At 41.7% G+C, this 15933-nt stretch overlaps 1 protein-coding gene across 1 annotated transcript in view; it reads left to right on the forward strand.

Moving 5' to 3' along the window:
• The window catches only part of IFT140 (intraflagellar transport 140), a 100890-nt gene continuing 84957 nt past the window's right edge, over nt 1-15933 (forward strand). Inside the window, 11 exon segments of the mRNA XM_032231021.1 lie at nt 1-208; nt 4131-4294; nt 5053-5082; nt 5085-5168; nt 5171-5265; nt 9171-9292; nt 11193-11335; nt 12997-13062; nt 13065-13168; nt 13423-13514; nt 14601-14707. Of these exon segments, the coding sequence (XP_032086912.1) occupies nt 4141-4294; nt 5053-5082; nt 5085-5168; nt 5171-5265; nt 9171-9292; nt 11193-11335; nt 12997-13062; nt 13065-13168; nt 13423-13514; nt 14601-14707 (997 nt within the window). The 5' untranslated portion in view covers nt 1-208; nt 4131-4140.

The following is a 15933-nucleotide window of genomic DNA, read 5'->3' on the forward strand; positions in this document are numbered from 1 at the left end:
GCCGAACAAGCGATGCGCGAAAGCGTTCGGCAATTTCCGCCCGGCCTCCTTTCCACACACCCCCACTACCTTCGGCTCTCTCCGCTTCCCCTTCGGTTATTTCCGTGACGGGGGGGGCGCTGGCCGTTGCCAAGGGCAACGCGAAGCCTCTGCTTTTCAAGCGGCCGATCGGCCCAGCAGGCCTCGATCGGATCCCGACCGAAAAAAGGTAAGGCGGCCAAGTCCGTGATGGCGGGAGGACTCGACTCGCTGCTGGGTGGGACAACGACCGAAAAGGAAGCCCTTCGGCAGCCACGGCCGCGTCCATAAAGTCTCGAGCAATCGAGCTGGGCTTAACTGCCATACGGGAGATCCCCAGCGGAATGGGATGGATTGGGGGGGGGGGGCGTCAGCAAGAGAGAACCCTTAAATTAATCTTGGTTTCGTTCTCCTCCCTCCCTCCCAATCTTTATCATCTCTCCCGGCCCTTCCTGAGGCTTTTAAAAGCAGTGATTTCTCAAATCTTGGCCGTTCGTGGATGGGCGGACTTCAACTCCCAGGATGCCTCACACCTGCAAGGCTTGCTGGGGAATTCTGGGAGTTGAAGTCCAACCGCCAACCTCAAGCTCTCCAGGTTGAGATGAAGATATGGGGGCAGGCAGGACCTGTGCGGGATTTTTGTGCTTGGTTTATTATTTCCTAGGGATTGGGGATATGTTTGCATGGTCTGCCCTATCAGAGGGATGGGCAGCATAAAATGTCATAAAAACAAGTGAAATGAGATCGTTAGGTGTGCTTGGTTTTTTAAAATCTTTTTTTATATATAAAGTTTATTTTTATTTTTTCATTTTCATAACATATTTAGGCAAGAAAAACGAAATGCACAGGTACAGTATAGGACAGGTGGTACCTTGCTCAATAGTAGTCACTGTGAAAGGGATCCTGGAGTCCCAGTGGACAACCATTTAAATAGCCAGCCGTGTGCAGCAGCTGCCAAAAAAGCCAACACAGTTCTAGGCCATAAACAGAGGAATAGAATCAAAATCCCGTGAAGGGTTTACCTTTTATAAATGTCTTGGTAAGGCCACCCTTGGAATACTGCATTCAGTTTTGGTCGCCACAATGTAGAAAAGATGTGGAGACGCTAGAAAGAATGCAGAGAAGAGCAACAAAGAGGATTAGGGGTCCGGAGACTAAAACATATGAAGAATGGTTGCAGGAACTGGGTATGCCTAGTCTTATGAAAAGAAGGACCAGGGAGACATGATAGCAGTCTTCCAATATCTCAAGGGTTGCCACAAAGCAGAGTCAAGCTATTCCCCAAAGCACCTGAGGGCAGGACAAGAAGCAATGGGTGGAAACTAATCAAGGAGAGAAGCAACTTAGAACTGAGGAGAAATTTCCTGATAGTGAGAATAATTAATCAATGGAACAGCTTCCCTCCAGAAGTTGTGAATGCCCCAACACTGGAAGTCTTAAGAAGATGTTGGACAGCCATTTGTCTGAAACAGCTTAGGGTTTTCTGCCTAGGCAGGGGTTTGGACTAGAAGACCTCCAAGGTCCCTTCCAACTCTGCTATTGTATTATTGTATTATATAACCACATATATACTATTACATAGCCAACATGGTATTGTATTATTAAATGTTCATCAATTCGTCTTACCGTCAACTCCCAAAAACAATTATTGGCTCTTCTGCTCTCCATACACCATATTGTACCTTATCCATCACTTTCTTCTCCCTCTCTCTCCTCCTCCCTATCTCTTTTCTTCCCTCTCTCGTCCTCCTCTACTTCCTCTTCCTCCTTCTCCTCTCTTCCCTTTCCACTCCTTCTTTCTTTCCTCCTCTTCCTCCCCTGTCCTCTCTCATGTCCCTCTCTTCTTCCTGACCTCTCTCCTCTACTTCCCACTCTTCATCTCATTTACTTGGTGTATTTTAGCCTCTGAGCGAGCTCCATTTTATGTTAATGGTATTTATAATTCCTTTTCAGTATACATGTTTAATTTTAACATGTATCTTCCTCCTTTAAAAAAATAGAACAAAAAAGTATACGTATGTAGTCATTGTGCTTTTACAACCCCCTCCCACCTCCCAAGCCTAATTTTGGCCGAGTTGTAGACCTGGTTACAATTCCAGCTATTCTCATCATTATATTTATAAATTATGCATCCTTAGACGCCCACACTTTGTGATTCTGTCTTTAAATCTCAAATCGTTAAGTGTGTTTGTGTGTTGTTGTTTTTTTAGCTGCCCGTCGCCGTTAATTGGAAGAAAATGCAAAGGGGAATCAGGTCTAGTTAGCATTTGGACAAGACACTGTAGGAAATGAGCATCCGCCATCTCCTAGAACAGTATTGGTGAACCTTTTCAGCGCCTAGTGCCATGCCAGAGCACCAAAAATCTGAAGACCAGCTGGCCAGTGCTGCATGCCTGTTTTTGGGCCATCTTTTGGGGGGCCGTTTTCAGGCCATTTTCTGGTGCTCTGGCACCTGCAAAGACCAGCTGGGCGGTATGTGCACGCTTGAGACCAGAAGAGCAGTTGGTGACGGCGCATATGCCCATAGAGAGGGCTCTGCGTGCCACCTCTGGCACAGATGCCATAGGTTCGTCATCACAGCCCTAGAAGAATGAAATATTCTAGGAAATATGAAAAAGGCAGAATATTATACCTCCCTGGAAGAGAAAAGGAGAAATACGCTTTGGGAAGCAGCCCCCACCTTTGTTAATAGCCCCAGAAAGACTGGGACATCCTATCTACAAGACAAAAGACCTTTCCCTTCAGGGTGATTATCTCTCACTCGACCCAACCAGGGCAAAGCCATTAAGCCAGGGTCGGCAACCTTAAACACTCAAAGAGCCATTTGGACCTGTTTCTCACAGAAAAGAAAACACCAGGAGCCACAAAACCTGGCTATTTCCTGAGCAGCCACAAAACTAGCATATGTCGTTGAATTAAATGTTCTGTTTTCTTCTGAAACTTTTCTTTCTTGGATTTATCCATGGCTGGATAAATTGGCCTACTGAGGGTCGAAAAGCTCAATAAATCGCATGCCGGCGGGTGTCGCACATTGGCGATTGCGATGCATATTTTGAGCAACAGGGAGCTGCAGCAGAGGGAGGAAAGAGCCACATGTGGCTCCAGAGCCGCAAGTTGCTGATCCCTGCCTTAAACCATAATAGGAATTGCCCAACACCTATTTCAGAACACAAGCCTCTTCATTGCATCATCACCCAGCAAGATTCAACCAAACTGAGTCACAGGCAGCCTACAAGGTTCGCTGGACCCCCGCATAGCCCCCTGGGATCTGACAACCAATAGGGTACATTTGTTGCAAGGCCCAAGAGAGGGTGTAAATATATCTCACTCTCCACTCCATGGGATCTTCTACCCAGAATCACAAGTGCTTGGTGGTTCTGCTTCACCATTAAGCCACCTTTCCAAGCAGCCTCCATGTTAGAACTGAATCCAGATGAACATGTCTTCCAACAATACCACCAGGAAATCTCAGGGCTATAGGTTAGACGGTGGAGTTGACTGATAAGAGATTTTAGGTTTTTTTTAAAAAATCATATAGCAATAGCATTTAAACTTAGATGCCCCTTTACAGCCCCTCCCTCTGAGCAGTTTAGAGTGTTAACATATTACCCCCAACAATCTGGATCCTCATCTCCACCACCTCCTCCTTTCTCTTCAAATGCAAATATCTGCAACATTTAGTTTAATTGGTTTGATTTGAGAGGGCCACTCACTCCAGAGGATTCTGGATAAGCTTTGAACAGGAGCAGCCCTCTTAGGATGGATTGTGATTTGTACCATTTGCTTGCTTGGAGTCTTCATTTCTCCCACGTTTCAGTTGGAGCAAATTGGAGCCCTGTTAACCTGCGTGTAGATGGTAGAAAGCAAAAAAAATGCCCTCTGTGCATTTTCACTTCGGTATGTATGTATGTATGTATGTATGTATGTATGTATGTATGTATGTATATGATTAAATTAAGAGCTAAATAATGGTGGGCTTAATTCCTTCCATGTGCAAAGAACGTTTATTTTTTTTATTTCTTCAGTTTATGGCTAAACATATAATTGCCTTCCAGTCTCATATTTGGCTCTCACTCTTCAGCTGGCCATACAATAAATACTTTGTCTCATAGGTGTCTGACCATGGCGGTCTACATTGATCATCGAATAGAAGCTCTTGAGTCCTGTGGACCCCACACCCACATGACATGGCACCGTCTTCAGCAGCCGCTTTTGGCTGTTGCATCCATTAATGCAAACTCTGGCGGCAGTGTGGATATTTTTCAAGAACAGGCAAGTGTTCTAAAACTAATGGTTTCTTGGGCTAATCAAATGCCAGGCATTTGCATTACCTGCATAATACATAACATTTAGATTTATTTAGAGAGTCAGAGATGAATTGAAGGATTAGGCCAGCTAATGCTGGCTGAGCAACTGGGAGTTGAAGTCCACCTGTCTTAAAGTTGATATTGGTGAGAAAGATAGATAGATAAATAGATAGGTAGATTGATGTGTGTGAGAGAGAGAGAATCACAGATGATTTATAGATAGAGGCTAGAGATGGATGGATGGATGGATGGATGGATGGATGGAGGATGGATGAATATAGTGGATAGATGATAGATAGATGATAGATAGATAGATAGATAGATAGATAGATAGATAGATAGATATGATTTATAGATATGCTAGAGATGGATGGATGATGGATGATAGATAGATGACATAGATGATAGATATATAGATAGATAGAGTGATAGATAGATAATGATAGAGAGATAGATGATAGATAGATGATGATAGATATGATTTATAGATATGCTAGAGATGGATGGATGGATAGATAGAGATAGGAAATATAGTGATAGATAGAGAGAGAGAGAGAGAAGAGAGAGATAGAGAGATACGTGTGGGTGGGTGTGTTAGGTGGGTGGGTGTGATTTCTCAACCATATCAACTTTAAGACAGGTGGACTTCAATTCCCAGAGTTTCTGGTATACACACACACACATGTAAAAATTATGCTGTTCTGTCTTCTCTTTTCCCCTCCCCCAGGAGAGTATGTGGGTGATGCCCACTTGGAAAAAAACTTCGGGTCACGTATCTCAGTTGGCACCCCTCCAAACTAATCGTGGCCGTGGGTTGCGAGATGGGAGATGTGGTAGTAGTGAATAACAAGACAAGGAGCATCATGCTGTGCCCTCCAATCATAATGCTGATATTTCGGTCCTGAATTGGAGTACTATGGGACACGTCTTGTTTCGGAGATAAAGTAAGTAGTAAAATCAAATGGCTTTTGAATAGCACATCAATGCAAAATCTATCTATTCTTTGTTAACACAGATATGAAAGTTTCTCTTGTAGAGTGGATTTTTCATTTACTTATAAAGGGAGAAAATGTCAAGCACATTTCCCAAGGCCACCAAACTAGTATTGTAGTTAAAGTACATTCTGTTTTCTTCTGAAATGTTTTTTTCTTGGATTTCACCCTGTTGGCCAACCGGGGTTTGAAAAGCTAAGAAAATCACGTTTCTAGCGGGTGTCGCACATTGGCGGGTGTAACGCATATTTTGAGCAATAAGGAGCCGCAGCAGAGGGATAAAAAGCCACATGCGGCTCCAGAGCCGCAGATTGCTGACCCCTACTTTGGTCTTTCAGGAGATGTAGTTAAGCTCCAGGCTATCTTAGAGATTGAAGGGAAAGTGCCAAATCTCTCATGCGCTTCCAAGCCCTGCTGTATTTATCATCAGATACCTTTCTGCTGTTAAGTTGGAAGGAACTTGAATGATTTCACCATCTACATTCCAAAGGGCTGATTTGATCCTAGACGAATATGGGAAATAGGAAATGCTCTTCAGGTGAACAAAGCAATTTCTCTTGATTGCTTCTAAATTGGAGTGGCTTAGATCAGGTCGCCAACCTTTTCGACCTTAGGGACCACCAAACTCATAATTTAAATTCCACAGACTACTAATATGATCTGCCTAATGATTGGCTGGCTGGGGTGGCTAGGTAGTCATGTGACTGGGGGGCATGGCCAACTTGATGTCACTCACATCGAGGGGTGCCTTGCTGGTCTCTACTTGCCTCTCCCGCCAGCCATTCCTTGCCTGGCTGCCCAGAGTTCTTAGGGCTCCAACAGGAAGCAGTTGCTGGAGCTAAGCAGCCACCATGAGAAAGAGTTGACGAAACAGCTCAGCTCAAATTGGCTCTGACCAAGGAGGAGGCTCAGCAGAAGCACCTCATTGAAAGACTACGAAACATAGGCTTTCCAAGCAGAAAAGACCTATGGGAGTGCAAGGCCAGGTACCCGTGCCTGAGGCTTAGTGGCTGAGATGGTCCCCAGTCCAGGCATGATGCCGTCCCACTGGAAGAGGCCCTCCGGCTCTTTCGCCACCAGCAGTGCTTCCCTCCAGCCTTTGCCCAAAGCCCCACACCAGGAGGCTGAAGCAGACCCCAAGTTGGAATTTCTGCCCCCCTCCAACCCACACAAAAAGCGTGACTCGACAATTACGCGATAGACATATGCGCGCCGACAAAATAGCACCGATTAAAACGCGACGTCAAAATCGCGTTGACAAATTCGCGATGATAAAATCGTGACGACAAAAGCGCGATGACAAGCACAATAAAATTGAAAAAATTACTGTTAGGGTTAGGGTTAGCGTTAGGGTTAGGGTTAAATAAAATCGAAAAAATTACTGTTAGTTTGTTGATGACGTGATTTTGTCGTCGTGCATTTGTCGACGCGCTATTGTCAAAAATCAATTAGCGATTTTGACGGCGCTCATTTGTCCGTCGCGGTTTTGTCAGCGGCATATGTCTATCGCGCATTTGTCGGTGAACCCACAAAAAGACCCTGAAGGGGGAGACTCTCTGCAGCAACACAAGTGTTCATTGCATGCATCCAGCCCTTGAGCTGTAGTTTGAGGACCCCTGATTTAATGCAATATACAAAGTGGAAATAATTTTTCCGTGGACCACCAACATTTTCTCACGGACCACCAGTGTTTCATGGACCACCAGTTGGTGACCAGTGGCTTAGAAGAAATATAATTATCAAGCACAAGATTTTTATTTTGGCAGAGCAGTTCAAGGTTTTAGTAGCCTCTTCGTGATTGACAGCATAGCAGCAACTTTTGTTTGCCATCTGGCCATGAACCTGCCAGACAGGGAGAGCATGATGCGCATGTTGATGCCAAGGGCTGCAGGGCGTCAAGTCGGGACGTGGCACGGGATTTGCCTACAAATGTAACCCTTTCCATTTTCCTTCTTAGAACCCCAAACATTGATCAATGTTTACTTCAAGGCAAATTACGGCCTACAGTTAGCCTTTGACTTACAATTTTTCATTTAGTAACTGTTTGAACCTACAGCACCACTGAAAAAAATAATTTACAACCAATCCTTTCACTTATAACCTCACAGTCACGCAATCAAAATCCGGGTAATGATTACACGGGCAAGACATTTCAGTGATAACATTGAATTAGAGAAATGGCAAAAAATGATATGGGAATATATTAATTAGGAAATGGAAATAGGAAATATTTAGGAATTATCAACTCGACTATGGCCCTCGGCTTATGAAGAAAAATCTATGCAAAATGTTCTACAGGTGGCACTTACCCCAGCAAAAACTGGCAAAAATGTTTAACAACCTGACTGCAAAATGCTGGAAATGTAATCAGTCCCCAGGCACGTACTACCCCATGTGGTGGACATGCAGCAAAGCAAGAAAATATTGCATCATTGGCTGGAAGAGATAACTATACAGAATATAGATTCGAAGCCGGAATTATATCTGTTGGGAATATAAAATCCGGGTATTGGTAACTGCCATGTCTTTATGATAGTTGCAATGATACAAAGTCATGTGATCAACATTTATGAGCTTCCCAGCTGGCTTCCAACAAGCAAAGTCAACGGGGGGGGGGGTCATATAGGACCCCCTGATTCACCTAACAGCAGTGATTTCTCCGTAACAACAATGGCAAACAAGGTAGTGAAATCAGTCCCAACTCACTTAACACCAGTCTTGCTTAGTAATGGGAATTCTGGCCCCCAATTGTGGTCGTAAGTCAAGGGTTACCTACCTGTACATTGGATACCCTTGGCATAGGAGACAAAAGGAGATCACAAGAGGTTTCGTTCTAAAAAGATCATAAAAATCGACATTTAGCATATTTTGGCTAGTGTCAGGGGTGAAATGCTATCAGTTCGGATCAATTCGACCGAACCAGTGGTAAAAAATGCTACCGGTTCGGGCAAACCAGTATTTCTGACGATCAGCCAGGCGACGATCAGCTGTGATGTGCAATTTATATTAGCTAGAATCATCGGATCTCCTGCTTTCTAGCGAATCTAAATCACGTGGCACAGCAGATTCCCCCCTCCCCCCCTGCTGTTCTACTTACCTTTGCAGATTCGGAAGGATTCAAAATGTTCCTTTTTTAGCCTCAGGCGCGCAAAGCACATGCTGGGTAGCAGATCACCAAACCGGTAGCAGATTTCAGAGGATTTCACCGCTGGCTAGTGTGCTTATGTACGGCCAATTATTGAGAACTTGCTTCTCCAAATAAAGTGATCGATAAAGATATGAGCTCATCTCAGCAAGTATTGTATTTGCACAGGATTGGGAAAATGAAGAAACGCCGAGAGGAGAAGATATAATTAAAAAAAAATATTAGATTATGCAGGAATGAATAAACTGACCTTAAAGCTAAAAGAGAAGGAAGATACAGAATATTTCCCAATATGGGATTTGTTTATAAATGGTTGGATAATAGAGATTAGAGCTGGGAATTTTATGTAAGCAACTGACCCAGACAACACACTGTTCACAAGCACTTTATGTGTTAATTGAAAATGTATAAATAAACTCTATAAAAAAAGAAAAAAAGATATGAGCTTGTCTTAAACCCAGGACCACCAATTGCAGAACAAATGCTCCATAAGAAAATATTAATCGAATCAATAATTAACAAGAATTAATATTATGACGAAAGACCACTGTTATTATATGACTGCTACTAATGAATTTTATGATGAGGATGAGGATGATTGCTCAAACTAACCATAACCAAAAAATACACTCTTATATAGACATTGAAACTGTTGGACTTTCTATATATAGCAAAAAGAAAAATAATCGAATCATCTTTCTTTTGTAGCTCGGGGTTCTTGTATTGTGGCGGATGGATCAGCGGGGTAGAGTCCAAGGCCCCCCATTGTTAAAACACGAGTATGGAAAACATCTTAATTTCTGCATTTTTCGCCCCCCTCCTCCCGGAGAGTAAGTATGAAACTTTGGCCAGAATTTCTGTCCGTTTATGTCAAGTTCCACTGGAGTAAACATATGAAACTTCTTTGATGTTTAGGTGTTAGTATCAGTGATGAATCCAGCGCCGTATCAGCGTTCCAAATATCATCCAAAATTAAATCTGAGTCCAAGGCAAAGCATTGCTCTAAGTTCCAATTTATTAAGAGAGACATGTTGGCACATCTGTGGAAACCCAAATCTGAAAACTTCCTGGGGTTTCCACCCAGCTGAAAGTTCATGATCTTGCCCCCACACCCACAAGTCCATCCCATGGTCCAATCTTTCACTGCCACGCTGGCATCTCACCCATCCACTTCCAATCAGGTTCAGAGGTGCAGAGACAAAAGATGACCTTGGACTTCTAGAAAGGAATGTTTTATTTTGATAAACACATTCTACTCCTTACTATTCCCCCTCCCAATTACCCCACTAATGAAACAGCTTGGTAAAATAACAGAGAGTGTGACTGCAGGCCTGACACGCGGCTTTCTTCCCTCTGTTTCGTGTTTCTTTTCATCATTCTTTAGTGTCATCTATTTTTATAGCCTCCTGCTCAGGTTGAAACCTTTTCTTTATTTATTTTTCATCCTATTTCTGTCTGCCTTCCTAAACCGTCTAAAAAATTAGGTTGTTACTTGCAGCACAGCATGTTTAAAATCCAGTGGAGGCCTACTGTTTCCTTGTGTGTTGTGCCTTAATGCCTATCAGGAAAAAAACCCCTATAATATTGCAAAACGTCTAAGACCTACTCTGTTGTCCCGAAAATAAACCCAACCAGAAAATAAACCCTAGCGTGATTTTTCAGGACGCTTGTAATGTAACCCCTACTCCAAAAATATGTCCCAGTTAAGATCATCAGCCAGACGGATGCAATTGTTACTGTATTTCCCCCAAAATAAGACCTAACCAGAGAAAACCCTAACACATATTTTGGAGCAAAATAATATAATATGGTCTTATTTTCAGGAAACACGGTGCTTTGGGATAGGGCGAGAAACCTCTTGCTGTTACGAAGTGTTTTTTCTTTCGTATCCAAGAAGTCCTTGACTTACGGCCACAGTTGCGACCAGAATTTCCATTGCTAGGGATGGTGGTTATTAAATAAGTTGCCCCCAATTTTATGACTATTTTTGCTGTGGTTGTTCAGCAAATCACTGCTGTTGCTGAATCATGTGGTTAAGTGAGTCCAGCTTCCCACGATGACTTTGTTAGCAGCCATCTGGGAAGGTTGCAAATGATGATCACATGACCCGAATTTCGACCATTTGACCTTAGGAATGCTGTGGCAGTCATTAAGTGCCAGGACCAGGCAAAAATCACTTTTTTCCAGAGCTGTTGTAGCTTTGAACGGAGAATAGGAATAGAATAGAATAGAATAGCATGTGATATGATACAATACAATACAATGCAATTCTTTATTGGCCAAGTGTGTATTGTATTGGACACACAAGGAATTTTTGGTGTACATAAAAGATACATTCATCAAGAATCAAAAGGTACAGCACTGAATGATAATCAGAGAGTACAATGAAGCAATCAAATCATACTAGGAAACAATCAATATAAATCGTAAGGATACAAACCACAAAGTTATAGTCATACAGACATAAGTGGGAGGAGATGGGTGATAGGGATGATGAGGAGACTAATAGTAATAGTAATACAGACTTAGTAAATAGGTTTGACAGTGTTGAGGGAATTATTTGTTTAGCAGAGTGATGGCGTTTGGGGAAAAAAACTGTTCTTGTGTCCAGTTGCTCTGGTGTGCAGTGCTAAAAGGGTGATTGTAAGTTGAGGTCTGCCTCTAATAGGAAGTTCTCATCTTGTAGATCCAAAGGGTGCCAAAACTCAAATGTCTTGCTCTTACCTGCAGGGATTTGGTTCAGTTGGCCAAAGCTGCCGTGAGCGGTGATGAGAAGGCCCTGGATATGTTCAACTGGAGAAAATCTGGAATGGGGATGGCTCTGAAAATGGGACCCCAAGAAGGCCTGTCCTTCTTCGTAAGCATGATCGATGGTGAGAACAAAGCAGATTTTAAAAACAAAAATGTGTTGGCTGATTTTTATTCTTTATATTTATGCTATATAATTTATACAAATATTTAAAGCTGTGTGATGGATTACTTAGGAAGAGCTAATTGTTCTGGTTCCTACAAGCTCCACAAAGATCTTTGATGTCCACTTATATAATAATTCATTTGTTGTTGTTGTTGTTAGTTGCAAAGTTGTGTCCAACCCATCGCGACCCCATAGACAACATTCCTTCAGGTCTTCCTGTCCTCTACCATCCTCTGGAGTCCATCTAAGCTCACGCCAGCTGCTTCGATGACCCCATCCAGCCACCTCATTCTCTGCCGTCCCCTTCTTCTTTTGCCCTCCATCGTTCCCAGCAAGAGGCTCTTCTCCAGGGAGTCCTTCCTTCTCATCAGGTGGCCAACTTATGTATGTATAGTATGTGTGTGTGTGTGTGTGGTGGTGTGTACATACATACATACACACACACATACACATACTATATAAAAAAGTGCACGCGCTTACACACACAACACACACACACACAACAATATCTAATTAGGTGGCCAAAGTATAAGTATTCATCTGTAGTAATATATTCCATATCATTTATAATCTTTATGATAAATCCCAAAAACAACTGGGGCACTGTTTAACACCATTGGCATTGACAAATTCATCAGTTGTCAATTGCAAAAGGCAGCTGTACTTGGAACAGCTTACATCCTGCAACATTACCTGTAATCCCATCAAACATCCATAGCTACCTCTCCCAGATCCTTGGGAAGAACTCGAAAGGGAATTAAAATGACAACTCCAGTCTGAACATCTGGATGACTATGCTGCAAACAAATCTTTACTCCCGTGAAATTCATATGGTGGGTAATTTGGAAGGCCACAGCTCCCTCCATGGGTAAATGATAAATGCATAGTTACAAATTTGGCAAGTTGCTCCTACCTTTTGAGATGTACACAGGGCATTAAGAGAGATAATTTTCCTTGAATCTTGACACAAGTGGGGAGAGAGGGGGAGGGAGAGAGAGAGGAGAGAGAGAGGCAGGGAGGGAGAGAGAGAAAGGAAAAAGAGAGAGGAGAGAGACAGAGGGAGAAAGAAAGACAGAGAAAGACAGAGAAAGAGACAGACAGAAAGAGAGAGAGAGAAAGGAGAGAGAAAGACAGACATGGAGAGAGAGATATATATCTTTGGATCTGTTTCCTGTAATTTCTTATTTGTTCACACACTCTATATTGACGGTGAATAATGCCAGTTTCCATCCATCTATGGATTTCTTTTAGCCTATATGACTGTTAAAGACTATTGTGTTTAATATTACTATTATATTCTTATTAGAACTATGTTGAGAGAGAAATGAATAGTTTTATTATGCTTATTTTTATTGTAAGATTGGAGAATTAATATCAATGTAATGAATACTGTGATTTCTGTTTGCACAGGGATATTTGTATCCAGACGACACACTGTTTAAGAAAAGATGAAACTTAAAAAATAAAAAAACCATTCATTAAAAATATATATTTCCATCATTTTGAAAATGCATTGGTTGCTTTTGCACTGAGATAATGTTTCCCCCGTTAATCCCGAATTTGGCATGACCTGAGCTTCATTAGATGGCCAAGTTAACTACCCAATTCTTTGCGTTGCAGGAACTGTGCATTACGTGAGTGAACGAGGAAAGACCAATCAAGCGTTGATTATAGAAACCTCAATCCAAAAATGCTGTTCATGGAAAGAGACGTCTTAGTAGTGATAACGGAGAGTCTCCTCTTATCCCTTCACAAAATTTCTCCCGAAGGAGAAGCAGAAGAACTTCTGAAGGTAAGGATAGCAGGCTCGGTGACACATTACTTACGAAAAAGTTATCATTGCGGTTTTTTCCAGTTTTTACAAGCTGCCTCAAGGACACTGGAGCTCCACTTTATTATACGTGCCTGAAATTAAAGAATTAAAATAATTTATGAGCAGACACCGTCAGTCACTTTTATTTCAATGCACATGTCTTACTTGGACCATGATTTTTGAAAAAGGATTAAACTCAATAACTTGGTGTGCTGAATGCTTTTTGTCACTAGGTGAAGTTGAGTGGAAAAATGAATCATCCCGCTGATATCATTCTGATTGATCATAGCCTCCTGATCACTGCAACAAACGAACCCCTTCTTAGGTAAGAAAATGATTTGGTCTTTTGAGCTGCTGCCTAGTTCACTTATAACCTTAAATTATACCAAATGCAACAGTAGACTTAAGAGCAAAGAGATGCCTATAAGAACTTCTGAGACCTCACTACTTCCCCCCTCCTCCTCTTCCTCCTCCACCTCCTCCTCCTCCTCCTCCTCCTCCTCCATATATGTTTTTGTAGATTTCACGAGTGTAGATATGCTGATCTTGTTGCATTCGGGTCTTTTCCCGTGTAAGATTGAGATTTTCTTGGCAACGTTTCGGCGAGGTCTCACTTGCCATCTTCAGGCTGAGTTTTGGGCTTAAAGCGTGGTCGGAGCTGCCGTCTTTCTATAAATCTTGGTGGGGGTGTGTGGACTGCTGACTTTGTTTCAGTAAGTGGAATGATTAGCTGTGTGGATGTATTGTGACTGGTAAATTGGTGCTGATTGGTGCTGGCTGTGTGTCTGTTGTTGTTTCGTGTTGTAACGGCCTGGGTGGTGGATGGGGCTCGTTTATTGACTAGGGCTGGTTTCCAAATGTCTGGTAAGTGGGAGATATCGTCACGTTTATTCATGTTGTGGGGGTGTTCCTCTATTTCTATAGCTTTCATAATTATTCTCTTGTTGAAGTGTTCAGTTTTGGAGATCAATCTGATTCCTTCAAAATTAATTTCATGTCCTGTAGCTTTAAGATGCTGGAAAGAGGAGGAAGTTTTTTCCTTTTTTTCTTACTGCGTTCTTGTGTTCTGCGATTCTCTGGAAACAAATACTGTGGGGGTAAGACACCCCTAATACCCCCTGGGTGTGTATTCTGTTCAGATACAACTTGTTGTGCCTCCAAATAGCTTCTACTTACTGCCGTAAAATGGCTTCTACTGTACAGCGCAGTGGAATTACGGCTTCACAGTACTTCACAAGAGGGCTCCCACTTTCCTTGACGCTTCTGGGAGCACAGGGAAAACATTGGTAACTAATTTAATTGTTACTGAAATCATGACTTTTCCTGTCTAATACGGGATTAGAATAAATAAATACCTGTGCAATACTGGGTTATCAGCTAGTTAACTATATTTCTTGTACGTTCTCTGTAGGTTCTGGGACTTGGAACGAGGTGAGAATTATGTCCTTTCTCTGGATGAACAGCTAGGCTTCGAAATTGGAGAATGTGTCCATTGTGTCTCCTATTGCAATGCCAAAGGTATACCAAAGATCGGGTTGCTTTGACCTTTAGCATCTTAATTATCCATTTTTTAAAATATCATTTAGAATAGAATGGAATAAAATATAGAATAGGAAATAGAATAAAATAGGAAATAGAATAGAATAGGAAATAGAATAGAATAGGAAATAGAATAGAATTAGAGAATAGAATAGAATAGCAGAGTTGGAAGGGACCTTGGGGGTCTTCTAGTCCAGCCCCCTGCTTAGGCAGGAAACCCTACACCAATTCAGACAAATGGCTATCCAACTTCTTCTTAAAAACTTCCATTGTTGGAGCATTCACAACTCAGGCAAGTTGTTCCACTGATTGATTGTCCTCACTGTTAGGAAGTTTCTCCTTAATTCCAGGTTGCTTCTCTCCTTGATTAGTTTCCACCCATTGCTTCTTGTTCAGTTTGTTTTCAGTTAATTTTTCAATTAGTTTTTCAATTATAAAATTAAATTGTATTGTTGAATTGTCCCGCAGCAAATTGTCCCATGGCTGTGGCAAGCTGGCCCAAAGTTGGAATGAGATGCAGTTTGCTTTAAATTGGTCCTTTACCTGTCAATGGAGAAATGATACTAATAAGCAATATTTTATATTCATAGATAACAATTATTTAAGGCATTGGAAATCAAACTTGAAGCTTTCCTTGTCACCTAAGATTTATTTCTCCCTATGCTTCATCTCTTTATGTTGCTTATATTGAAGTTTGATGACGTGTTGGCTTTGGGCAGAAGAAGAGATGAGGGCACTGATGACATCTCTTTTTGTTGTTTAAATTATTGTTATTAGATTATAGAGTAAAATACAAAATAGCAAATAGGAAGACACGGTGGGGGGGAGGGAAAAGGAAAAAAAAAAAACAGTATTGACTTCCGACTCCCTCTGTTACAGTAAAATAAAGTATTAACATCAAACCACAACTTTTTTTTTTATAGAATAGAATAGAATAGATAGAATAGAATAGAATAGAATAGAAAGCTTTATAAATAATGATGGACACCCAAGGAATTTGGTCTTTGGTACATAAGCTTTCAGTGTACATAAAAGAAAAGATACATTCATCACGAATCATAAGGTACAACAATTAAAGATAGTCATAGGTACAAATAAGCAATCAAATCATACTAGGAAACAATCAATATAAATCATAAGGATACAAGCAACAGAGTTACAGTCATACAGTCATAAGTGGGAGGAGACGGGTGATAGGGACGATG

Source organism: Thamnophis elegans, chromosome 14 (assembly GCF_009769535.1).
Source record: "Thamnophis elegans isolate rThaEle1 chromosome 14, rThaEle1.pri, whole genome shotgun sequence".
Taxonomy (NCBI): Eukaryota; Metazoa; Chordata; class Lepidosauria; order Squamata; family Colubridae; genus Thamnophis; species Thamnophis elegans.